The sequence below is a fragment of the Eurosta solidaginis genome, chromosome 5, assembly GCF_040869045.1.
Source record: "Eurosta solidaginis isolate ZX-2024a chromosome 5, ASM4086904v1, whole genome shotgun sequence".
Classification (NCBI taxonomy): Eukaryota; Metazoa; Arthropoda; class Insecta; order Diptera; family Tephritidae; genus Eurosta; species Eurosta solidaginis.
Genome location: NC_090323.1, coordinates 80,038,411 through 80,066,249, shown reverse-complemented (window position 1 = coordinate 80,066,249; position 27,839 = coordinate 80,038,411). Strand labels below are relative to the sequence as shown.

Below are 27,839 nucleotides of genomic sequence, written 5' to 3'. Positions count from 1 at the left end.
ACCCAACGGTTGTCAATTACCTTTTGATCTTTCGGAGCATCAACTAGTTTCCAAGCATAAGTGATTCATATTCTTCGTCCATCGCATGCTTCCACTGTTGCACTTCTTTTGAATTAATTGCCTCCTCATATGATATTGGTTCACAAATTAACGCCGAATAACCTGATTCGATCAGTCGACTTGGTGTATTAACTTTTGGTCGAAAATTATATCGCTCGTTTTGTCGCGATTCATGATCATCACACGTCTCCTCATCATTTGTCAAAACATTTTCTTCTTGGGAAGTGATTTCATCTTTATTTTCACAATTGTTGCTGACCTCGCTATCTTCAATTTCTGATTCTTTGTGAATCACATACTTGACAGGTTGCTTCTCGTTGAATCGAATGTTGCAACTCATAAAAACCTTTTCGCTAGATGGATCATACAACCGGAAATTATTATTTGTGGACTCGAAACCAATTAAATAAACCTTTTTGGCTTTTGGGTCCCATTCCTTACGACCCGTTTGTTTCGGAATCTGTACAAAGCATTCGGTTCCGAAAATTTTTACATGACCCAAATGTGGTTTGCGATCAAACCATTTTTCATATGGCGTGCTTCCAACGCAATTGCTGTTTGTTGTGCGATTCAATAAATATGTTGCTGTGCGTACTGCTTCCGGCCATAGTGATTTCAGCAAACCACTTGCAATGAGCATCGTTCTCGCACGTTCTTGGACAGTACCATTGTCACGTTCGATGCGACCATTTTGTTCGGGAGTGTACGGCGCGATGCCTTCAAGCTGAATACCTTCATTTCTTAATAAGTTTGTCAATACTTTTCGATTGATAAATTCTCTTCCATTATCGAATCGAAAATGCTTGATTTGTGCACCATTCATATTTTTAACAAGTGGTACTAATGACTATAAGCCTCATCTTTTGACTTTAGTAAAAACACAAAACGAAAATTAGTGGCTTCATCTTTAACTAACATAAAGTAGCGAATACCACCTACTCCATTAATTTCACTCGGGCCGCACAAGTCTACATGTATATATTCGCCTCTTGCTGATGCTCGCTTAACAGACGTTTTGTGTGTTGCTCTGGTCATTTTACCATATGCGAAATCTTCGCAAAACAAACTTTCATTATCAGACAAACTGACACCAGTAACTAGACCATTATTACACATTTGATTGATAGCGTCAGCATGCACATGTCCCAAACGACGATGCCAATGCTGCAATGAAACAGCGGCAACGTTTGCATATTCATCAATATGTAATCGAAAACTCATTTTAATTTGATTCAGTTCGTTGCGTTTTCCTACGACAACAACTTTGTTCAACTGGTCGACAAATTTTCAACCGTCTTTGTCGATTATCACTGTGATACCTTTATCTGTTATCATGCTTGTTGATAGCAGATTTTCGCTGAGTTCCGGAACGTACAGTACATTTTCTAGACGAACTGGCTTCCATTGATTGTCTACTTTTACATCGATTAGAATTGTTCCTATTGCTTCGATTTGTAAGCAACTATTATTTGCGACTTTAACTTTGCTACCGTTTGTGTGCTTTCGTAGCGTAGAAAACCATTCTCGATGAAATGTCATATGTTTTTTTGCTGCAGAATCGGCGTACCAACTATCAGATTCCTTACCTGGTAATTCCATTGTTTGCTGTACGGAACACCATGTCATTTCACCACCTTCTTTGTTGGTTTTGCCTGTAGATTTTCTTTCATATTTTGGACAGCCCTTATCTCTAGCCCAATGGCCTTTCTGCCCGCACGCATTAAACCTCGTTTTTTGCTTCAAATTATCAATTTTTAATTTCGGATTTGAATCTTTTCTATTATATAGTTTCGGCTTAGTTTTTGCTGAAAACGCTGCTCTAACACCAGCTGTTTCTTCTCCATTTAGTCGATTTAGATTTTCTTCTTCCAACTGTAAAGATGACATCAATGCATTAATCGTTCGATTTTCTTTAGTGTTGTACCACACTGTTTTATAATTATTAAAATTTGACGTTAAACCAGTAATGATACGTGCCATCTTTAATCTATCGTATAGTTTTTCATTTTGCTGTTTGATTTCTGACGCTAGTTGATTAACTCGAGCTACATAACCTGCTACCGATTCATCATCTCGCATTTTCACTGTAAGAAATTCTTCGTATAAAGTCATTGCTCGGATATCGGAATTCTTTTAATAAATGCTTCCGAGCTTTTCCATGATTTCTTTTGAAGTTTTACATGTCAAAACAAGATTTCCATGCTCAGCATCCAACGACTGCATAATAGCATTCATGGCTTTTCCCTCGTTTCGATGTCTGTTGGGATGCCCAGGTTTCTGGGTATTCAACAGAAACTGTTTGGTCAGCATCTCATTTCTCTCCTTGATGGGGAGTATTCTCGCCTCATTATGCAGATGGTGTTCTGGGGACATAAGAAGACAGCCCGTGGCGATTCTGAGAGCAGTATTTTGGCAGGCCTGTAGTTTCTTCCAGTGGGTAGTTTTTAGGCTTGGCGACCATATGGGTGACGCGTAGCACGTAATCGGCTGGCTAATTGCTTTGTATGTGGTCATGAGCGTTTCTTTATCTTTTCCCCAGGTACTGCTAGCAAGGGATTTGAGGATTTTATTACGGCTCTGAATTCTCGGAACAATTGCGGTTGCGTACGCACCAAAATGTAGATCCTGATCAAACGTCACACCCAAGATTTTGGGGTGTAGGACAGTCGGTAGCGTAGTGCCATCGACGTGGATGTTCAATATGGTCGACATTTGGGGCGTCCATGTTGTAAATAAGGTCGCGGAAGATTTAGTCGGTGACAAAGCCAGGTTTCGCGAGGCGAAAAAACTGGAGAGATCAGGGAGATAGCCGTTTATTTTATTGCATAGCTCATCGATCTCTTGGCCTGGGCCTGTGGCCATTATTGTGCAGTCATCGGCGTAGGAAACGATTGTGACTCCTTCCGGTGGTGAAGGTAGCTTAGATATGTAGAAGTTAAACAAAAGTGGGGATAGGACACCACCCTGTGGCACCCCTTGTTTAATTCTCCTTGGTGTTGATGTTTCGTTTCTGAATTGCACCGATGCCTGCCGACCACCCAGATAATTTGCGGTCCACCTTTTAAGACATGGGGGAAGGGTAGACCCTTCCAGGTCTTGCAGTAATGAGCCATGGTTGACCGTATCAAAGGCTTTTGATAGGTCTAGCGCCACGAGTACTGTTCTATGGTGGGGGTATTGATTCAAATCGCAATTTATCTGGGTGCTAATGACATTTAGCGCGGAGGTAGTGCTATAGAGTTTTCTGAAGCCATGCTGATGAGGGGCTAGCTGCAAATGTGCTTAGAAATAAGGGAGCAGAATGGCTTAGGATGCATTATATATTGTCGGCAGAAAGCGCTCGCGCATTTTTCCGCATCCGACAGCACCTTATCGCCAAAGGCGATGGAAACTTTGTCTTTGTGCTTAGTCGGATTCGATAGGGACTTTACGGTGGACCAAAGTTTACCTACACCGGTAGAGAGGTTACAACCTCTTACGTGCTCTTCCCATTTCGCCCGCTTGTGTTCGTCCACAAGCAATCTGATGCGTTGGTTTATATCCCTTATTTGGGGGTCGCCTGGATCAAGCTGTCTTATAAGGTCGCGTTCCCTCGCTAAGCTCGCGGCCTCCGCCGGGAAGTGGGCCGGATTTCGGGAACTCTCCCGGCGGGAATGAAATGTGCCGAGGCGGATTCAATGACCTTACGGAAGGCACGCTCCCCTTGGCGGGCATCAGTCGGGATAGGAAGGGCAGCAAAGCTGCTGTCTGTTGCAGATTTATATTCTTCCCACTTTCCTTTTTTGAAGTTTATGAAAGTGCGTTTTTCGGTGACGATGAAGTCGGCGGTACGCTCGAACGAAATAAGTATGGGCAGGTGGTCGGATGCCAATGTTACCATCGGCTGCCAGTTGACGCAGTTTACGAGTTCTGCGCTCACGATTGAGGTATCTGGCGAGCTATGACAGCTTCCTACCATACGTGTGGGGGCGTCTCCGTTTATTGTGCAGAACGTCGTTTCTTCTATTTAATCCGCCAACATCTCACCCCTACTGTCCGCCCGCAAGTTTGAATGCCATAGGTCGTGATGGGCATTGAAATCGCCTAAGATAATGCGATTGTTGCCAGTGAGTAAGGCCTCGATTTTAGGGCGGTATCCACTGGAGCAACAGGTGACAGGAGGGATGTAGATGTTGATGATTTCTAGATTTGCATCGCCTGACCGGATAGATAGGCCTTGACGTTCTAAGACATTGTCCCTGCGGTCGATGCCAGGATCAAATATATGATATTGCACAGAGTGGTGTATAATAAACGCGAGGCCGCCTCCATTTCCGCTCTCGCGGTCCTTCCTGTGGACATTATACCCAGAGCAGGTCTGCAACGCAGATCTTGCTGTGAGTTTAGTCTCTTGAATCGCAGCAATGCGGATGTTGTACCGCTTCATGAAATCGACTATCTCCGTAATCTTCCCAGTTAGTCCATTACAGTTTAACTGCAGAATTCTGAAGTGCATGAGGGGTGACGCCGCCACTCTAGCGGTAAGTGACGGGTGACTACGCCTAGGTTGTGGAAGGCCAGGACGCAATTGCTGTTGTGGCCTTGGGACTGGGCGCCCTTGGGCAAGCATTGGGGTACCCGGATGATTTGGGTTTGCGACCTGGCAACATGGCGCGATGAAACCCGTCGAGGGGTTGCCGTCGCGGAGACCAGAACATCTAGGAAAGTGGCACCACCCACGGCAGGAGCTGCATTGAGCGGATGTCGCAAACCTATATATTCTGTGCTGGCAGACGGTGCAAACGGTGGTAGGGACTAAGAGTCTGTTTCCCTGACCTGCACGATTGCTGCCAGAAAAGAGGGGGGGGGGGGGGGGGGGGGGGGAGAAGAAGACGGGGGCAGGGGCTGATGCTCAGCATTGCTACCAGCTCTACTACGAAGGTAGTAGTTATGAGTGGTATCAGCTGTTTGAGTTGTTGGCGCCGTGGGGCGCGAGCAGCAGCGGGTACTTGTTGTGGCTTGCTGAGCAGCGAGGCTGCTGGAAGGTAGTGGAGGGGCGCTTAGGCGTAGACTACGGGACGCCCTTGGGCGTGAGCAGTAAGGAGCCACAAAAGATTTATAAAAGTTACGTGGACGTCGGGTTTTGGGATCAAGCCCAGAACAACCTGTCCGATGCAACCATCCCTTGCACGAGACACACTGAACAGAGTATGACCGTCCTAAAAAGATTCTTTTCTGGCAAATGCAGCAAAACCATTTCTCGGGACCGGGGTCAGGAGACGGACCCGGATTGGGTTCGATACCTTCCCGGAGTAAGAGAATATGTAGCAGTCCTGCTGCAAGGAGCTGCTGGGAGGATGACAATTTGTGGGAGGGACGAAACAAATTAAATGGGGTCACACTGAAATGACAGTCCTTGGTCGGGAAAAATCCCGAGTCGCTCCGGTACATAGAACCGACTGCCTTGGGAAGCGGGCGCTCTGCCTTCTATAGTATCAGTTAATGCACGTGCTTTCATGTAGGCTACAACTTGAAATTTCCATAAACGATAATTAGAGGAATTTCTTAAAATGTGGCCTGTGAAATTGTTCTCGTCTTTTCTGAATGAATCCATTTTGAATGCTATGACAAGACGACTGTGGTTGTTGCAATTTATTCTTGAGGTGGCTAAATTTCTTTTTTATTATTGAAGCTTATTGAACAAATTTCCTGGAATATAACCTGTTGAATTAATCTGAGGATTTCCAATGTCGCATAAATTAATTTAGCCAAATAAGAATTGTAGTATTCATTCGCTTTTATTAGAAAAAAAGTGTACTTTACAAAAGATAGATATATACATAACAGGATCAACTAACTGAACTAACTTACAGCGCAAAAACCTGCTATGTCATATATATGTATGTATAAAAAAAAAAAAGGGTTGCCATAAATGTTGAAATGGTATTTGACAGTGATATCTCAACAGTAGTCTTATTCTGGGACTGTCGATTGGTATCATACTATTTCAGATATTGACTTCTCACCTAATTGGAATTTAATACTTACAAAATTAAAAGCATTTACGGCATCATCGGATGAGTGAGATTGACGTCTTCACCTATGGCTGCAACTTCTTTTCGTGATTTTAAAATTTTTCCTGGATTTGGGCACGAGCGATGACCATAGCCCATACGCCAGCAGCGGAAGCAAGAACACGTCGGTCGTAGCGGGTACGGGCATTGAGGCTTAATATGCCCAACCCTGGAACAATTGTAGCATTTTTGTAGTGGTTTCGGGTCATTTGACGTTTTTGCTGCATTCGTATGTTTTGTTCCCACTCCTGGTTCTACTGTGAAATATTTTCTTTGAAAACGGCTCACTAATGCCGTCAACTCATCAAGTGTTTTGGCCGGTAACAGTAGATGTGCATTTGTCACTACATTGCCTATGCCGTCTATTATGAAATCGATGATTTCTGTTTCGCATATGTTTGCCCGTTTTCCTATTGCCTGCATCAATAGAAGGTAGCGATGTTATGACTCGCTCTTTTTGTCCCACTTGCGTCTTGTCTACGTTGCTGTTGTACCCCAGTACTACCTCTTAGCTCGCCGATTTCTTTCATTAATTTTAACATTTCCATACGTTTTCGTAGCGCCACCAGTTCGTCATCCACACTTATGGTCGTGGCTCTTGCGTCAATTGGGGCAGATTTTGATGGGGCGGTAGCAAAAACATCGTGAACAGCAGGTGTTGAATTGAATTCAACCAAAACATCGGTAGTAGAGGTAGTTGGAACGGCAGTGGTGGCAGTATGGACGGCAGTGGCGTCAGAGCAGACGGTAGCGGCAGCAGAATAGACGGCAGTGGCAGCAGCGAAAACATCGTGAACGACAGGTGTTGAATTGAATTCAACCACAACATCGGTAGTAGAAGCAGTTGGAACGGCAGTAACGGCAATGGCGGCAGAGGACTCAATAGAAAGGGCAGCGTTTATCTCAATCATTTCGTCCGGAATGTTCGGAGTGGTATTCATCGTATTTACGGAGCTATTATCTCCCACGCCAACTATATTTTGCAGTATTTATTTATTAGTAATCTGCGTAATTTTATAATGTTGGCAGTAGGAGGAAAATCCACATTCTTTTCAGTTAAAACTTTAATAATGCCTTCTCGAGCATCCATTTTACAAAATAGTTGTTTATAATAGTGCGCGAGGTGCGTTAACACACCTGAGATGTAATACCTTCGATGGTTAATAAAACAGCAGAAATGTCAGGATTAATTATACTAGTACTTTATTTTTCGGTCTTCATTCCAAACCATCTTTTTCTTCCATTTTCTTCCTTTACAGTGATGTATTTTTGCTTATTCTATTAATTAGTTCCCATGGTTGTATTTTTTGCTTATTCTGTTACATTAGTTGACATGGTTGCATTTATGATCTTACATCATATTAATTTTTCTTCAAGACCGAGTTTGTTATTTTTATAAAATGAATATATGGAATTTGCGGACTTCTCATAATTATACACTTTCAGCTAATGTTCGAATCGCTGAACTGTCGAATAAATTATAAATTACTCCATTATTCAATATTGCAAAATGGTCTTTATTTAGACTACTTTGGGAGTAGTACTTCACAATTATACTTCACAACTAATAGCGTGTTTAAATCAAACTGATTAGTTATTCCTCAGCCTACGCAGCTTTTACCCCGGCACCACTTTCGCATTACTTCAGGGTGGCGTTCAATATTTCTCATTTTTTAAGAGCCTATTGTTGTCCCTGCGTCCAGGTTCCCGCTATTTGCTCTGAGTGTCCATTTAATCGCCACTGCTTCGCATGCGCATTTCTCTGCGCTCACTCTCAGCATCCATAAGGCATGTCATTACTATAAATGCCATTTTGCTCACTGCAGTCCAGCACTCTTTCCTGTTGCAAATATGTGATACTAAATTTCTCGTGGTAGGTTCCTCCCAAAAGACTCCATGCAAGGTGAGTCTTTCTGCGTGGAAACGGGGGCAGTGGAACATGACGTGTTCTGCGTTTTCTAACTCCGTGGTACACATTGGGCAATGAGGATCTTCCTCTATCCTACGCTTCCATAAATACTCTTTGAAACCGCCATGCCCACTCATTATCTGCGTGAGATGGTAGTTCAGTTCGCCGTGCTTCCGCTCATTCCATTGAGCTACGTCCCAAACTAGTGTGAAAGTCCAACGCCCTTTACCCGAGGCCTCCCACCGTTCTTGCCACTTAGCTATTGTTTGTGTCTTTGCTCTTTTCTTGTCTTCTTCAGATGGTCGCTCGATATTAGTGTTATACAGATCGGCCATTTCGCTTGCCAGTAAGTCCACTGGGATTTTCCGGGTTAGAACCAGGATCGCGTCGTCGGACACCGTCCCATAAGCACTTGCTATTAAAGAAGCAAGTCGGTACGCTGCTAATATATATTTTTGATGGGTCTGTTTAGATCCATACCACACTGATGCTGCGTATAGTATTATTGAGCTGGTTACTGTGGACAATAGCTGACGTGTAGCTTCGCTCGGACCACCAATGTCAGGCATTATTCGAATAAGTGATCCATTAACTTTGGTAATTTTCTCCCCCACTACTCTGAAGTGCTCTTTGAAAGTTAACTTAGAGTCAATGTGCACTCCTAAGTATTTTAAGGAATCCTTTGAGGTGATTTGATGATCCCCGACAGTTAATACTAACTCGTTCGCCGACCGTTTGGAGCTTAATTAGTATCTCCTGCTTGGTTATTAAGTTATATATGTGTGTATGTGTGAGTAACAACTTCTGCTCTTGGCCGAAGACTACATGTGTGTATGTGAGATAATCCCTTTGCGCTAAGCTGCTGGTTATGTGTGTGAAATATTCTTCGTCGCCTTCTATGGATGTGTGTAAATGGCTTACGTTGATGTGTTCATGTACACAAGTGTGGCTGCTTGCTGTTTTTGTTCTTGGGATTATTTACTAACAGCATAGTGATGTTAATATTCGCCACAATATTTTACAACCTATTTTATATTAAATTATTATACATAGAAAATGAGTAAATTAGAAAAAAAAACCTTCATATACCGTATTGCAAGTTTCCATTTATAACATTTTTTCTATTATTTGTTGTTCTTTACCACCGTCAATTGAGTGCGCCAATCAGGTGCTTTTATCTCATTAGACGAGGATTTTTGTTGCAGCCTATATGGCTTTTCTTTAAGCTCTTGCTTTTGTTAGAATTGCATAGTGCTTTTTCGATATACTGAAGGCAACAAATTAATATGATAATTAATTATTTACATACCAGTAAAAACAAAAAAAAAAAACATGCCATTAAATACTTTCACACATATGCTATTTAATTTTTTTTGACCTGGCATTATCGGTTGTCGACTACACCAATCAACCAGAACACATGTTGAGCAAATCCTAAAAAAAAAAATTATAATAATTTCAGTATATGGATCTTGATCTTGCTTTGCTCGGGAATTGAGCGCGGGACCTTCGGTGAAGGCGGAACACACAACCACAGCGCCGCTGTCGTCAATTTATTAAAAGATTTTTTATAAAAATAAAGAAATTTTTATCCTGTAAGACAGGATTTTTGCTTTAAGAAAAGTTTTAAGTATTGTCTTGAGAAAAAAGTTCCTATGGAAAAACATTCCATTTTGGCAAAAAAAAATTTTTTTTGTTTCAGTGTACAGTTGATATTTGGTCACAGATTTTCAGAGTTACTATCCCCCAGTCCCTCAGTTGATATGCATTGATAAATAATATTTTACAGATTTCTACGAAAAACAGACTCCAGCATTGGTGAACGATCGTTTAATAACAGAAACCCACTACAAGACCAATTTACTCCAAAGAAAACTAAGTAAATATCTTTCATATTTGACAATTCATTTATTTATTGATGGTACTTACTTACAGTCGAGACTAATATATCAATTTTCAAAGGATTGTCTGCTTTTGTGAAGAACTTCATTACAACAGCCTCTAAACAATTACTGAATACGGATCAACTTCTTATGAAGTCTCAGGTAATAACGAAATAGTAAGGATCGAGGTATAGAGTATTTAAATGTAATGTATGTATATGTATATATGTACGGGTTACTCAATACCTGTTGTCCAAGGGGCTATTGGCCTGATATTAGTACAGTACTCTGTGGCGAAAACCGCCTTACCATGACCTTTGGCACTCCAGCTTGCCAGTCGACAGCAGAGGCATGTAGCTAGCAGAGAAAATAGACAATACGACTTTCTGCCCGATTAATGACGATGCCCGTACTAGAATCGCAAGTAACTGTCACAGCTCGCCAGACATTTCTATTGTCAGCGCAGGGCTCATAAACCGCATTTCCCGGCTGAAGCTACAAATTTAGCAAGAGAACGTGACCTGGCGAGACAGCTCGACCCTAGAGACCCCCAATTTAGGAGTTCCAACTTGGATATTATGCGACCGGTTCTATGTACCAGAGCGACTCTGGATTTTTCCCGACCAAGGGCTGTCATTTCAGTGTAACCTCATTTAATTTGTTGCGTCTTTCCCACATTTCCAACTCCACAATTGTAATAATTCCAGTCAGAATCCTAACACCAGTACCTGACCCCGGTCTAGAGAAATGGTTTTGCTGCGTTTGCCGGAAAATAATCTTTTTAGGACGATCACGCTCATGTCAGTGTGTCACGTGAAAGGGTTGGTTGCACCGGACGGGATGTTCTGGGCTATACTCCAAAACCCGACGTCATCGTAATATTTACAAATCTTTTTTGGCTCCTTGCTGTTCAAAGTCTGCGCGGTAGCACCCGGCACCCCTAGAATGTGTTTATACAATATGGATATCAAATGAAAGCTGTTGATGAGTGCTTTAGTACAGAGTAGCTTTCATACCTATTGGTGACTAGGGTCTCAAGATATAGGCCAAAACTTGGACCCGGGTACTCCTAGAATGTGTTTATACAATATTGATATCAAATGAAAGCTGTTGATGAGTGCTTTAGTACAGGGTAGTTTTCATACCTATTGGTGACTAGGGTCTCGAGATATAGGCCAAAACGTAGACCGGGGCCCCCTAGAATATGTTTATACAATATGGATATCAAATGAAAGCTGTTGATGAGTGCTTTAATACAGATAATTTTTAATACCGCTGGGTGTCTTGGGTCTCGAGATATAACCAAAACGTGGACCCGGATACCCCAAGACAATGTTTATACAATATGGATATCAAATGAAAGCTGTTGATGAGTGCTTTAATACAGATAATTTTTAATACCGCTGGGTGTCTTGGGTCTCGAGATATAGGCCAAAACGTGGACCCGGATACCCCGAGACAAGGTTTATACAATATGGATATCAAATGAAAACTGTTGACGAGTGCTTTACTACAGGGTAGTTTTCATACCTATTGGTGGCTAGGGTCTCGAGATAAAGGCCCAAACATGGACCCGGATACCCCTAGAATGTATTTATAGAATATGGATATCAAATGAAATCTATTTGTGAGTACTTTGACATTGGGTATTTTTCGTACCCCTGGGTGCCTAGGGTCTCGATATATAGGCCAAGACGTGGACCCGGGCACCCCTAGAATGTGTTTATACAAAATGGATATCAAATGAAAGCTGTTGATGAGTGCTTTAGCACAGGGTAATTTTCATACCTATTGGTGACTAGGGTCTCGAGATATAGGCCAAAACATGGACCCGGATACCCCTAGAATGTGTGTATATTTTGGATATCAAATGAAAGCTGTTGCTGAGAGCTTTTAAGTAATTTTCATTCTGATATTCGATTTAGTCGAACAGAGTATGCATGCTCCGTGAGAAACTACACGTGTTAAAAAGAAATAAACGTTCAAAAGGAATAAACGTTCGTTGTGCAGTGCGAGAGGTGTAAGGAGGTGTTTCACCTGCAGTGTGTTGTTGGCACTTTGGCTGCTGATTTGACTTACTTTAAAAATGCCCATGAAATTTATATTTGTGGCGATTTGTGCTGTCGTTCATCGTGAGGCTGAAATGTCTTCGCTGTACAACAACAACAACAGCGTCAATATCAATAATAATAATTTGCAAGTCAACGGCAGTACCAACAACATCAATAATAATAGTGAGCAAATGAGTCAAACAGCGACAGCTAATACACTTGCTGCTCTTCTTAAAGAGAACGCGAATATTAATACTCTTATCACTGATCTAAAATCAGTTAACGACAACCTGCAAAAAAAAAAAATGGATAGCATGCTTGATTGTTTTTCCGTATTACACCGAAGTATAGCACAGAAAGACGAATTGATAACTGCGCTGGCAAGTGAGGTCAAAGGACTTCAGGTCTTACTTACTGGTTTTCTGAATGAAGCAAATTTAAAAAATCCACCCCCAAACAAAAACAATAACATGTCTGCTGCGTGCAATGCTTTTATGCCATTATCGCCTTCCACTTTCTCGTCTATTGCTGCTGCCAACGTCGCATCTATTTCAAGTTGTCCCAACAACAACGCCTCGGTGTCGGCATCTGCATCACATACTCTTGTTGTTGTTGTTGTAGCAATGCTCGCCCCACCTAATAGCCGCGACCGATCACAAATTGTCATCAATATCCTCTAACGGGAGTCCAAGGAAACTTGCCGTTTCAACAGGGGTGGACCATAAGGAAAGGGGTGTTAGAGGCGTTGGTTCCACATTACAATTAAAGAGATGGTTGGTGTCATGTGGGGACACATTGCAAGCAGGGCATACATTTTGTATGTCGGGGTTGATTCTGGATAGGTAAGAGTTTAACCTGTTACAGTATCCAGAACGAAGTTGAGCAAGAGTGACACGCGTTTCCCTGGGGAGTATGCGTTCCTCTTCTGCGAGTTCTGGATATTTTTCTTCAAGTACTGGATTCACCGGGCAATTCTCGACATAAAGGTCCGACGCCTGTCTATGGAGTTCACCAAGGACCTGCTTGTGTTTTTCCGCTTCATACGGCTGGGTTCTCAGGTGCCGTATTTCCTCAAAATGCTTAGGGAGATGACTCCTTAGGCCCCTAGGCGGTGCTGGTTCGTCAATCAGATGTCTGTTGGTATGCCCAGGTTTCTGGGTATTCAACAGAAACTGTTTGGTCAGCATCTCATTTCTCTCCCTGATGGGGAGTATTCTCGCCTCATTATGCAGATGGTGTTCTGGGGACATAAGAAGACAGCCCGTGGCGATTCTGAGAGCAGTATTTTGGCAGGCCTGTAGTTTCTTCCAGTGGGTGGTTTTTAGGCTTGGCGACCATATGGGTGACGCGTAGCACGTAATCGGCTGGCTAATTGCTTTGTATGTGGTCAAGAGCGTTTCTTTATCTTTTCCCCAGGTACTGCCAGCAAGGGATTTGAGGATTTTATTACGGCTCTGAATTCTTGGAACAATTGCGGTTGCGTGCGCACCAAAATGTAGATCCTGATCAAACGTCACACTCAAGATTTTGGGGTGTAGGACAGTCGGTAGCGTAGTGCCATCGACGTGGATGTTCAATATGGTCGACATTTGGGGCGTCCATGTTGTAAATAAGGTCGCGGAAGATTTAGTCGGTGACAATGCCAGGTTTCGCGAGGCGAAAAAACTGGAGAGATCAGGGAGATAGCTGTTTATTTTATTGCATAGCTCATCGATCTTTGGGCCTGGGCCTGTGGCCATTATTGTGCAGTCATCGGCGTAGGAAACGATTGTGACTTCTTCCGGTGGTGAAGGTAGCTTAGATATGTAGAAATTAAACAAAAGCGGGGATAGGACACCACCCTGTGGCACCCCTTGTTTAATTCTCCTTTGTTTTGATGTTTCGTTTCTGAATTGCACCGATGCCTGCCGACCACCCAGATAATTTGCGGTCCACCTTTTAAGACATGGGGGAAGGGTAGATCCTTCCAGGTCTTGCAGTAACGAGCCATGGTTGACCGTATCAAAAGCTTTTGATAGGTCTAACGCTACGAGTACTGTTCTATGGTGGGGATATTGATTCAAACCGCAATTTATCTGGGTGCTAATGACATTTAGCGCGGAGGTAGTGCTATGGAGTTTTCTGAAGCCATGCTGATGAGGGGCTAGCTGCAAATGTGCTTGGAAATAAGGGAGCAAAATGGCTTCAAGCGTCTTTGCCACTGGCGATAGGAGAGATATCGGACGATATGACTCACCTACGTTAGCTGGTTTCCCAGGCTTTAGTAGCGGGACCACCTTGGCCATTTTCCATTTCTCGGGTATGACAAAGGTGGAAAGAGACAGGTTGAAAACATGCGCTAAATATTTGAAACCCTCTTTCCCTAGGTTTTTAAGCATCGGCATGGCTATGCCGTCTGGGCCCACTGCTTTGGATGGTTTAGCGCGACCAATGGCGTCCTCAACCTCTCTAGCGGTGATGGTAATTGGTGACGCGCTGAGTTTGTGTTTATGTGCGTGTCTATTGGCTCTCCGTCTATCTTTGTCGACCGTAGGATGCATTATATATTGTCGGCAGAAAGCGCTCGCGCATTTTTTCGCATCCGACAGCACCTTATCGCCAAAGGCGATGGAAACTTTGTCTTTGTGCTTGGTCGGATTCGATAGGGACTTTACGGTGGACCAAAGTTTACCTACACCGGTAGAGAGGTTACAACCTCTTAGGTGCTCTTCCCATTTCGCCCGCTTGTGTTCGTCCACAAGCAATCTGATGCGTTGGTTTATATCCCTTATTTGGGGGTCGCCTGGATCAAGCTGTCTTATAAGGTCGCGTTCCCTCGCTAAGCTCGCGGCCTCCGCCGGGAAGTGGGGCCGGATTTCGGGAATTCTCCCGGCGGGAATGAAATGTGCTGAGGCGGATTCAATGACCTTACGGAAGGCATGCTCCCCTTGGCGGGCATCAGTCGGGATAGGGAGGGCAGCAAAGCTGCTGTCTGTTGCAGATTTATATTCTTCCCACTTTCCTTTTTTGAAGTTTATGAAAGTGCGTTTTTCGGTGACGATGAAGTCGGCGGTACGCTCGAACGAAATAAGTATGGGCAGGTGGTCGGATGCCAATGTTACCATCGGCTGCCAGTTGACGCAGTTTACGAGTTCTGCGCTCACGATTGAGATATCTGGCGAGCTATGACAGCTTCCTACCATACGTGTGGGGGCATCTCCGTTTATTGTGCAGAACGTCGTTTCGTCTATTTGATCCGCCAACATCTCACCCCTACTGTCCGCCCGCAAGTTTGAATGCCATAGGTCGTGATGGGCATTGAAATCGCCTAAGATAATGCGATTGTTGCCAGTGAGTAAGGCCTCGATATTAGGGCGGTATCCACTGGGGCAACAGGTGACAGGAGGGATGTAGATGTTGATGATTTCTAGATTTGCATCGCCTGACGGGACAGATAGGCCTTGACGTTCTAAGACATTGTCACTGCGGTCGATGCCAGGATCAAATATATGATATTGCACAGAGTGGTGTATAATAAACGCGAGGCCGCCTCCATTTCCGCTCTCGCGGTCTTTCCTGTAGACATTATAACCAGAGCAAGTCTGCAATGCAGATCTTGCTGTGAGTTTAGTCTCTTGAATCGCAGCAATGCGGATGTTGTGCCGCTTCATGAAATCGACTATCTCCGTAATCTTCCCAGTTAGTCCATTACAGTTGAACTGCAGAATTCTGAAGTGCATGAGGGGTGACGCCGCCACTCTAGGGGTAAGTGAGGGGTGACTACGCCTAGGTTGTGGAAGGCCAGGACGCAATTGCTGTTGTGGCCTTGGGACTGGGCGCCCTTGGGCAAGCATTGGGCTACCCGGATGATTTGGGTTTGCGAACTGGCAACATGGCGCGATGAAACCCGTCGAGGGGTTGCCGTCGCGGAGACCAGAACATCTAGGAAAGTGGCACCACCCAAGGCAGGAGCTGCATTGAGCGGATGTCGCAAACCTATATATTCTGTGCTGGCAGACGGTGCAAACGGAGGCAGGGACTAAGAGTCTGTTTCCCTGACCTGCACGATTGCTGCCAGAAAAGAGGGGGGGAGAAGAAGACGGGGGCAGGGGCTGATGCTCAGCATTGCTACCAGCTCTACTACGAAGGTAGTAGTTATGAGTGGTATCAGCTGTTTGAGTTGTTGGCGCCGTGGGGTGCGAGCAGCAGCGGGTACTTGTTGTGGCTTGCTGAGCAGCCAAGCTGGAAGGTAGTGGGGATACGCTTAGGCGTAGACTACGGGACGCCCTTGGGCGTGAGCAGCAAGGAGCCACAAAAGATTTATAAAAGTTACGTGGACGTCGGGTTTTGGGATCAAGCCCAGAACAACCTGTCCGATGCAACCAGCCCTTGCACGAGACACACTGTACAGAGTATGACCGTCCTAAAAAGATTCTTTTCTGGCAAATGCAGCAAAACCATTTCTCAGGACCGGGGTCAGGAGACGGACCCGGATTGGGTTCGATACCTTCCCGGAGTAAGAGAATATGTAGCAGTCCTGCTGCAAGGAGCTGCTGGGAGGATGACAATTTGTGGGAGGGACGAAAGAAATTAAATGGGGTCACACTGAAATGACAGTCCTTGGTCGGGAAAAATCCCGAGTCGCTCCGGTACATAGAACCGACTGCCTTGGGAAGCGATCACATACTCTTCTTACTGTGCCGTATATTTCTGATAACTCTGCGGTCGATCTTCTCTCTGGCGCTTCTACCTTGACTCCGATCTCTCAACATTCTAATAATATAGAAGAGGCAACTGTTGTTAATATGCATACCACCAAAACACCTCAACAGTCTGATGGTAAGCAAAATAATCATATTACTGCCCGTCATATTAATGGTGTCAATTTTAATAATCGTAGGGTTGGTCGAAATGCTTCAACAGAGCTAGAAGTAGCCGTAATTAGAAAATGGGTGAATCTATCTTCGTTTAAACCATCGGTATCTGAAGATATGATTGTTGATTATGTAAAAAACCACTCTGGTATCGATGATCAATTTATTTCTTGCTACAAATTAGTTAAGAAAGACACCCCGCTTCAGAGTCTACGGAAGATTAATTTTAAACTAGGCGTGTCTCCAGAATTCTACAGTCTGCTTTTAGATCCCAACCTATGGCCAACTGGGATAAACGTCCAGCCATTTCGTAACGTCCCAAGGAACTGAAGTGACCGACTTAAATAACAGCGTAGTTAATACTCCTTGTCTTTCTGATTATAATAATATTGATAATCTTAAGCTTCTTAAAATTTATTACCAAAATATCTCTGGAATGCGTACTAAGGCTAAAGAAGTATTTTTATTCACGTCTCGGTGTGAGTTCGATGTTTTTGTGCTAGTTGAAACATGGTTAACTAGTGACTTTTTTCATGCAGAGTTTTTTGATCCGAATATTTTTCATATTTATCGTAAGGATAGAGATGCGCAAAAACCAGGCTGTACTAGGGGTGGGGTGTCTTAATTGCGGTAAAACGTGCGTTTAGGTCGTCAGTCGTCGCTCTTGGAAACGCAGATTCGCTTTTAGATCAACTGTGTGTCCGCATCTTCGGCACCTTTGGTAGCTTGTTTATCTGCGTATCTTACATTCCGCCTAACAGTTCTGAACACTTATATGCATGGAGTGCAACAATAACATTTTATGTATCTATGAAAACCATGAAGATGACCACTTCTGCATACTGGGTGATTTTAACTTAAACAAGATCGTTTGGTCTGACCTGCTTATGAACGGTGTCTTAACTGCCTCTAATGCTAGCCTTCCACATGAGATCCATGTTCTATATAGTCTTTCCAGCATTAATCTATCCCAAATTAATTATATTCCCAACATGCTTGGTAACTTCCTTGACCTGTTATTCATTGATGAGAACTTGATCTTTCAGTTACAAGAGTGTAATTTCCCTATCTGTAAACCTGATATCCACCATGTGCCGCTCTTTTTATCCCTTCAGTTTTGTACATTTCCTACAATCTACACATTCGACTCCCAGTCTTTCAATTTCAGAAATGCTGATTACGGTTCTTTAAATGCAATCTTCAACGAAATTGATTGGAGCTCTATTTTTCTTTCGCGTAATGTTGCTGAGTGCTATGAGAACAAATTTACTTGGTCTTAAACTCTAACCTAAATCTGATCCCTCCTCGGAGACATAAGTTACCTTGGTATACGAGAAGGCTTAAAAGACTGAAGAACAAACGAAATAAATATTATAAACTTTTCATGTCCACAAACGATTTTAGCTTCAGAGTAAAGTATATCAGCCTTAGTAAGGAATTCAATGAACTTGATAAAACTCTCTATAACAATTATATATCTCGGTACGAGGATGAGTTAAAGTCCAATCCCAAAGCATTCTGGAACTTCATCCGTTCTAAGAAAGGATGCTCGAATATTCCTAGCTGTATGACTCTGGATGGTCTTTCCTCCTCTTCTCTGCATGACAGCGTAACTCTCTTCGCTGATTTTTTCAAGTCCAATTTTGTAAATGATGCTGGCGTTGGCACTTATAATTATTACGGTGATTATCTTGGTTCGCATTGCGTTGATTTTGGAGCACTTTGCATCACTGACTTGGATATACAGAATGGTATCTCTTCATAAAAACTGTCTTATAAAAATGATTCCGATGGCCTCACCTAGGCCCGCTTCTTTTTGTTCTGTTTATCAATGATATCCGGTCCTGCTTTAATCACTCGCAATTTCTTCTCTATGCTGATGACTTGAAATTGTATTCTAGAGTTACCTGCGTGGCTGACGCGCTTCGGCTTCAAAATGAACTCAACAATCTTACTGATTGGAGTCTCAAAAACAAGCTGTTGCTTAACATAAAAAAATGCTTTCACTTAACCTTGTCGCGTACGCGTAATCGTATAAATTCAACTTACTCGATTCTTAACACTCAACTGTCCTCAGTTGAGGTATTTTCTGATCTAGGCGTTCTATTTCACCCTGGTTTTACCTTTGTCAGTCATGTGAATACAGTTATCCCTAAGGCCTTTTCGAATTTGGGCTTTTTGAAGCGTTATGCGAAAGACTTTAAAGATCCCTATACAAGAAAATCCCTTTTTACTTGTCTTGCCCGGTCTAAGTTGGAGTACGCTTCAATTATCTGGAACCCATTATATAGTTCTAATTCGGACAGAATCGAGCGTGTACAGCGTAGCTTTACTCGCTTTGCTCTCTATCCACTTCATTTCGTCGATCCCTTTCCATCCTATACTGCACGGTGTTTGCTCATAAACTTGAAATCTCTCTCTAGTAGGCGCACAATCCATTCGATAATGTTCATTTTCGACATTGTTAATGGCTTAATTGATTGCGTGAATCTGCTCGATCAACTTTGCTTCAATGTCCCAAATCGCATCCTATGTTCCCACTGCCCTTTTAATCTAATTGCCACTATACCCAGTTAAATCTAATTACCACTATCTCGCGCCCATTACTAGGGCTGTCAGTGAAATTAACAATATTTACAAACCGCTTGATCTCGATTTCGCAATGCCGAGATCCCAGTTCGTCGATAAGATTACTTCATTTTATTCCTAGTACTCAATTCCAGCCAATTTAGTCAGTAAGTAATTTCTTGTACATTTCTAGTCTGTAAGATATTGTTATCATAGACCGAATAAAGAATAAAAATAATAATAATAATTTATACTGACATGCGTACACAGCTCCAATTTGTCTGAAATACTGATGTTTCTTTCATGCATACGTTTACAACTGGGTAGTAAAGAAAAACAAGTAAGGAAGCGTAAGTTTGGATGAAACCGAACATTAAATACCCAACGTGTGCTCTCATTTATATGTATATTAAAGATACATTCAAAGAGAATGCAAACATCGTATTCCCTAATCAGCTATAAAAGAGTTGCTGTTATTGAATCAACGTTCTTACCAAATATCGTTAAATCGTTTTTTGTTGCACTTTGATATTAAAAGTTATGTGAAGTGTTTAATTAAAAGGTACGCACCAGGACCATTTTTTACCATACTTTGCACTAACATATTTATAGTGGTTATGTAGTTATGTGTCATAAGTATGTATATTCCCAATTTTGTGATGTCTAAAACTTTAAGCATAATTTTAACGATTTTCGAAATGCTACCATCGCCATATGCCAGTAAATGCTTCTTTCCGTTCGGGTTTTCCCAATAACAAAAAAATATTAATTGGATAACAATTATTATCAACCGGTGAATTCTTAAAAATTTAATAAAACTGAATGCACCATAAAAATATACAAATATAAATATTTCTGTTAAGTATTCGAAAGAATTTATGAGTTTCATCGGTTTAATCATAACATACAGGCTATTGTGATTGTACTTTTTCGAAAACCGCCACGACATCAACAGGAAATTTCGTAACCAAGAATCAAATATAGGATATTCTGATTGAAAAACCGCAGTGTCTATTATTAGGCGAAGCTGTTTTTTTTATATTAAACCAGTCATTAATTCTTTAAAATAAACTAAAATAACACACTATTAAAACAAAAACCATTTTTTTTCAGGTTTCGATGCAATCAGTTCTGTGTTCATTGAAAAATTCCCAAATTAATATGAAACAGCTGCACGAAAAGGCCAATGATGTATTCAGTACAACCTTTTTGCCAAACATAAATATTTAGATTGATACAAAATTAAATCTAATAAGACGTATTATATATGTACTTCATATATGTATTATAAAATTTAATCCTCAGTGTCCGAGGAGGGAGCATATATCCCACTACTTTCTTTTGAAGGTTCACTTGGAACGAAAGTTGAATGAAAACAACGGGAGAATATTGTACGCAAATCCGTTCTTTCATGGCGCTTTGGAGATTCGAGAATGCAATCTTCGTCCTCAGAGTTTGAAGTAGAAAATGCAAAATTTTGCTGTTGTTGTATTACATCGTGCATTTTATCCGGTTCGGTAGGTACAGAAGGCAGTAAATGCATACTCTGCTCAGACGAGGCCATACCTATTTGATCTTCATTACGAGGAATATCAGCACTTGATGGCAGACTGCTGCGTTTATTATTAGAACTGCCAAATTTAAATAGTGATGAAGTGTTGCTTAGCGTGGTTTGTTCTGCTATACGCCTTTGTTTTGAATCATGCCTAAGACCTTTCGATTGATGAGCCTCTGAAGGTATCAACTTTCTTTTGTGAGCTGTTTTTAATAATGTGCATTCCCGGACTTCACTATCTTTGCAGCTAGCATAGTAACTTACTTCTTCTGGGGATAAAGTTGACATAATAAGAAGGCAATAAATGTCGTCTCTATGTCGTATACTGACAAACACTGGACTGATGTAAAAATTGTTATTAATTAATGATAATAGATTTTTATTCCTTACCTGCCAGCCTCGTCGAACTGCAGGCATAAACTTTCGTTTAAGGCTTCCGCAAACATAAGTAACGCCCTGAATTCCTTCAAGCAAAATGTTATAGATGTTTCCTTTTCAACCTTATAGTTCTCAAATTCATCGGCACTATAAAATAATGTTAGAGCTTTTATATTGGTCTAATCTTAGGAGCCAACCCATTTTTCATTACTTCAATTGCAATTGAGATCGCATAAATTTGTCATTAACTCTTGATCCCTCCACATAGTTTTTTATGTTGACTTTTTTATCGTGGGCTTCAAGTGTGATTTCCTCCTCGGCTGGATTAAAATTATTTGATATTTCAGCGAATATCTTATGAGAGCCTTGTATACTAAAAAAGATTAATTTAATCAAAAATTCAATACAAAAGATTTGACGTTTAAAATTTTCCGATTTCAACCCCTTCTTTTTGCCTTAATATTTCTAATATAAAAATTGGCGCAAAAAAAAAGGTTTAGTTTCAGACCTTTGACGCTGAGTATTATCAAAAGAGGGCATGGCTATATACTAGCATACAAACGCGTTCGTCTCGTACATTAAAGGGCTTAATGAATTCGATCCTCCATACAAAATACAATTTCTGAATTGTTTCATTATTGCTTTATTGAAACTAATGGAGTCAAGAATATAGTCAGCTTTGCTTGGTGTTTCGGATTATAGTGTCATTGCAAGAACCTATATATATATATATATATATATATATATAAAGAAGTGTACATTTTGATTGTCACTCCATAACTCGAGAACGGATAGAAAGATTGCCATGAAATTTTTAGGAAAGATACAGGAAGGAGAGATGATGGTTAGTTGATTTTGAAATCCCAAATCGGTTTAGCCATTAGATATAAAAATGAATGTTTGTATGTATGTCATCGATGAAATCAAAACCTACTGAACCGATTATTATGAAAATTGGTATATATATATGTACTTTTCCACGAGGAAGGTTTGTATAATGAGTACTTTGATACCGGGTGACTAGGGTCTCGAGATATAGCCCAAAACATGGACCCGGGTAACTCCAGGAAGTGTTTGTACAATATGAGTATCAAATGGAAGTCTTTATGATTACTTTGACACTGGGTAATTTCGTACCCCTGGGTGACTAGGGTCTCGAGATATAGGCCAAAACGTGGACCCGGCACCCCTAGAATGTGTTTATACAATATGGATATCAAATGAAAGCTGTTGATGAGTGCTTTAGTACAGGGTAGCTTTCATACCTATTGGTGACTAGGGCCTCAAGATATAGGCCAAAACGTGGACCCGGGTATCCCTAGAATGTGTTTATACAATATTGATGTCAAATGAAAGCTGTTGATGAGTGCTTTAGTACAGGGTAGTTTTCATACCTATTGGGGATTAGGGTCTCGAGATATAGGCCAAAACGTAGACCCGGGCCCCGTAGAATGTGTTTATACAATATGGATATCAAGTGAAAGCTGTTGATGAGTGCTTTAATACAGATAATTTTTAATACCGCTGGGTGTCTTGGGTCTCGAGATATAGGCCAAAACGTGGACCCGGATACCCCGAGACAATGTTTATACAATATGGATATCAAATGAAAGCTGTTGTGGAGTGCTTTAATACAGATAATTTTTAATACCGCTGGGTGTCTTTGGTCTAGAGATATAGGCCAAAACGTGGACCCGGATACCCCGAGACAATGTTTATACAATATGGATATCAAATGAAAACTGTTGACGAGTGCTTTACTACAGGGTAGTTTTCATACATGTTGGTGGCTAGGGTCTCGAGATATAGGCCAAAACATGGACCCGGATACCCCTAGAATGTGTGTATATTTTGGATATCAAATGAAAGTTGTTGCTGAGAGCTTTTAAGTAATTTTCATTCTGATATTCCATTTATTCGCATCAACCTGGCAAAACTAATAAATATACATGCGAAGCCGAAATAAAGACATGAATTAATAATACCCACATACCTATTTACATGTCTTATTCGATTTTCCTGAAATTTGGTATATACATTTGCCTATATTAGTATTTACGATGCTTTTTTCCGGGAAGTAGACCAGAGGCGGACTGTGATTAGGACTGCGACTGATACTGAGACTCGGAGTGGGACTGGGACTGAGACTCGGAATGGGACTGCAACAAAATACATACCACCCTCTGGGACTGGCAATAAGATATGAAGAATGAGAAAAACTTGAGAGAAGAGAAAAGAGAGGAGACTGAGAAAGAGATAGAATGAGACGAAGAAGGAGATAGACGAAGCGAAAAATACGGAGGGAGAAGTGAATACAAAGATGAGGAAAAGTATAGAGGGGCGAGGGCAGAGTTAGACGGAAAAAGCTTATTAAAATGTGTGCAGATATACCAAAGTTAGGGCAGAACAACGTCTTCCGGGTCTGCTAGTAGTTATATATTCAGCTATATAGCTGGCTGTTAGGGTAAAGCAGAGGTGGCAGTTGCGTGGTGGCAAGTCACGAAATTCAAAATATGATCAAAAGGTAAATTTGAATTTCTTTTTAAAATTTTAACAAATGACGTTTTTTTATTCTAAATTTAAAATAAAAATATGCTAAAAAATTTTTAAGGACTACCTTTATATAAATGGACCAAAAAATAGAAGGCAGTTTTTCCTTTAATACATACATAGTCTTGTTGAATTGTGACTAAAAAACTTTAACAATAGCTCTTGTAAAAGAATTTTGGGATTTAAAATAAAGGTAAAGCGCGTGTCCACCTAGCGGATTTTTTTTTTGATAAAATATTGCATTGTCGCCGGGTTCTGACTTACGGTCCAAGTTTCATGTCTCTAGCTCCTCGTTTTTAAAGGATTTGCAGTTATCTTGACTAGCGCGCCACCTAGCGGCTTTGTTTTCTATAAGTTGTATTGTCACCAGGCCTCTAACTAAGTGCCAAGTTTCAAGTCTCTAGGTAACCGGGAAGGTCGTTAAAAATGGATTGAAAGATTCCCAAATTAAAATTTGTTTTCTTATTATCTCAATCCGGGTGCCACCTAGCGAATTTTTTTTTTTTGATTAAATGTTGCATTGCCACCGGGTTCTGACCCACGGTCTCTAGCTCAACGCAAGTTACTCAAAAATCGATCGCAAGATTCCCCTCGTTTTTCAGGGATTTGTAGTTATCAAAATAAGCACGCCACCGAGCGGAACTTCAGTCTCAAATATCTAGCCCCCTGGAAAGTTACTCGAAAATCGATTGCAAGACTCCCCTCGTTTTTCAAGGATTTCTAGTTATCTCACTTAGCGCGCCACCTAGCGGAATTTTGTTTTCTGTAAATTGTATTGCCACCAGGTCTCGAACTATGTGCTAAGTTACAAGTCTCTAGGTAACTGGGAAGTTAGTTAAAAATGGATTGAAAGATTCCCAAATTAAAATTAATTTTCCTAATATCTCGATCCATGCGCCACCTAGCGGAATTGTTTTTGATAAAATATTGCATTGTCACCGGGTTCTGACTTACAGCTCAAGTTTCATATCTCCAGCTCACCGGGAAGTTACTCAAAAATCGATTGCAATATTCCCCTAGTTTTTCAAGGATTTGTAGTTATCTCACTTAGCGCGCCACCTAGCGGAATTTTGTTTTCTGTAAATTGTATTTTCATCAGGTCTCGAACTATGTGCAAAGTTTCAAGTCTCTAGTTAACCGGGAAGTTAGTTAAAAATGGATTGAAAGATTCCCAAATTAAAATTAATTTTCCTAATATCTCGATCCATGCGCCACCTAGCGTAATTTTTTGGGTTCTGACCCACGGCCCAAGTTTCCAGTCTTTAGCTCACCGGCAAGTTACTCAAAAATCGATCGCAAGATTCCCCTCGTTTTTCAAGGATTTGTAGTTATCTCACTTAGCGCGCCACCTAGCGGAATTTTGTTTTCTATAAATTGTATTGTCACCGGGTCTCGAACTATGTGCTAAGTTACAAGTCTCTAGGTAACCGGGAAGTTAGTTAAAAGTCGATCGCATTTCCATTTTAAAATTAATTTTCTGTATATCTCGATCCGTGCGCAACCTAGCGGATTTTTTTTTCACTTGCATTGTAAAGTCCCCCAGATCTGAACTATGTTCTAAGTATCAAGTGTCTAGCTCAACGGGAAGTTACCGAAAAACACTTATCCGTGGGTCAAAAATTCGTATGGAAATGAGGGGACAAACATGAAAGGGACTTAATATAAAGGTATTAAAAAGCTGTTACCATTACGGCTTACAGTAAATATCACAGATGTATTCTTATGTAAAGGATGTAAAGCGAGTTAAACCTAAAGCTATATAACAAGTGAGTATCTAAACCTATACTGTTGTTCTAGTTGTTGTAGCGATAAGGACACTCCCCGAAGGCCTTGGCGAGTGTTATCGATGATGTCCCTTTGCCGGATGCAGATCCGGTACCAAGCCCGACCATCTCGGGAACGATTTATTATGACCACATGCGACCTTCTAGGACATCCCTCCTCCCACCTCCTAGATCCATGAGGAGTTCGGGGTCGCCAGGGCCTCGGCTGTTAATGAAACAGGATTCGCCACGGATAGGTGAGGTTGACAATTGGGTTTGGAGAAGATATATATTGCGCTGGCAACCTGAAACGGGTGCGCTACACAACCCCTTGAATCCGAAACATATACTCAGGCCCGACGAGAGGGAGTTTTCGTGGTGACACTGATGAAGGTTCATCTTCAAAATGTCTTCCAACAATACCACCAACTCTGTATCAAAGTCCAGATTATTTAAACGACTTCGATATCGGTACCGTGAGTAATGAGTTTTTACGATCTGAAGAAGTCAACGAAATAATTTGTCGAGGTCATCAAAAGTGTCCTGTTATTTTTCCACGTATGATGAGGCATTTCCTACCTCGTTGTTAAACAGAATCTTGCCAAATGGAGAGAAAGTGGAGCGTGGCTGGTTAGTGTGGACTGCCATTAGCAACGCTTTTTATTGCCTACCTGTCGTCTGTTAAGCACCAATAATTTAAATCGACCTAAAATTTGTTGTGCGGATATTCGGAATTCCAGGTATGGAAGAAGCTACTCAAGATCGATAACGAAAATACTCAAGATCACATTAAATGTTATATTCAATGGTGATCTTTACAAAATCTAATTCAAAAGGAGGCTACAATTGGTACACTTATTAATGGACAGCTAATCACTGAAACTCAAAAGTGGAAAGAAATTTTTATATAGAACTAGCTTTACCAGGCGCACGTTGTAACGCCCGAAATCGAATGGATGTTGCGTTATTTTTTCTGTTTTGTTTGTTGATAATTTAATTTATTGTTCTGTAAATTGAATTGAATTTTGTACGCATATTTGGTGAAATTTTCTGTTAAAACATTTTATTCTTGTATCTTATTGTATCTTATTTTATATTATTGTATTGCTTTTACCCCTGATGATTGTTGCTTTGATTACATTCCGAAGAAGCATAACTGGTGAGCCAATTTTCAAAGTTGATACATGCGTAGGCATTCCTTTTGGTTCTAAGGAGTATAGAAATTAATTTGGATAATTCACAATTTTATCTTCATCTAAGTTTGTACGGCAGCCATAGTTTTTCTCCATTCCACATTTTACTGGAGGTTTTAGGACTTAACGTCACATAGCTCCTTACCAATTTTAATTATCCTACCATTACGACATCCAGATATATGTAGTATAATATATTCCATTTGTATAGGAGGTGCCACGCCCCCTTTTTCCCAATTCCATATTTTCTTGGTGGTGTTAAGGATTGACCTCAAATAACTCCTTACTGAATTTCAATGTTCTGGCATGTATACCTTCAAAGTTATGCAGTACCAAAGATTCCATTTGAATGGGAGGGTCCACGCCCCCTTTTTCCCAATTCCGCCTTTTCTTGGTGGTGTTAGGGATTGACCTCATATAACTCCTTACTGAATTTCAATGTTCTGGCATGTATACCTTCAAAGTTATGCAGTACCAAAGATGCCATTTGAATGGGAGGTTCCACGCCCCCTTTTTCCCAATTCCGCCTTTTCTTGGTGGTGTTAGGGCAGGCATGCTTAACCAACGAAACGATATCATTTCGTTACGATAATCAACGTTAATAAACGAAACGAAGCCATTTCGTTTCGTTTATTAACGTTAAGATCGTCAAATTAACGAAATGATTTCGTTTCGTTTTCTGCCATATCAAAACGAAATCAAATCGTTTATGTTGATTATTAATTTCAAACTATGCTGACAAAGCTGATTGATGGCGGAGTCATTAAAGGTGAAAGCATTAGCCAAGCTGATTGCAACTTTTCTCATGAATTTTGACAGTACGAACATTTCTCAGAGTATTTTTGACATTACCACCAACGAATTACACAAACAAATTACATAGAGTTTGTGTGTGTATGTGCGCTCGTTGTTGCCACCTTACGGCTTCACCATGGCTATAGCATTGCCAGCACAATTCAAACATAAAGTATCACGTTTTTGTTAACGTTTTTAACGTTAACGAAAGCTTTTCGTTTCGGTTAA

General features: G+C 41.3%; 2 protein-coding genes across 5 annotated transcripts in view; one reads left to right on the top strand and one right to left on the bottom strand.

Moving 5' to 3' along the window:
- Window positions 1-21,737, top strand: part of Blos3 (Biogenesis of lysosome-related organelles complex 1, subunit 3) — a 41,396-nt gene extending 19,659 nt beyond the window's left edge. For both annotated transcript variants that reach the window (XM_067786565.1, XM_067786566.1), the window contains exons 4-6: window positions 9,812-9,901; window positions 9,958-10,067; window positions 20,491-21,737. In XM_067786565.1, coding sequence (XP_067642666.1) covers window positions 9,812-9,901; window positions 9,958-10,067; window positions 20,491-20,607 — 317 coding nt within the window. In that variant the 3' untranslated portion in view covers window positions 20,608-21,737. The remainder of the gene's footprint in view (window positions 1-9,811; window positions 9,902-9,957; window positions 10,068-20,490) is intronic.
- Window positions 20,534-27,839, bottom strand: part of Rad9 (cell cycle checkpoint control protein Rad9) — a 69,846-nt gene continuing 62,540 nt past the window's right edge. For all 3 annotated transcript variants that reach the window (XM_067786562.1, XM_067786563.1, XM_067786564.1), the window contains exons 5-7: window positions 21,522-21,683; window positions 21,323-21,457; window positions 20,534-21,272 (exon numbers count right to left, since the gene is read on the bottom strand). In XM_067786562.1, coding sequence (XP_067642663.1) covers window positions 20,672-21,272; window positions 21,323-21,457; window positions 21,522-21,683 — 898 coding nt within the window. In that variant the 3' untranslated portion in view covers window positions 20,534-20,671. The remainder of the gene's footprint in view (window positions 21,273-21,322; window positions 21,458-21,521; window positions 21,684-27,839) is intronic.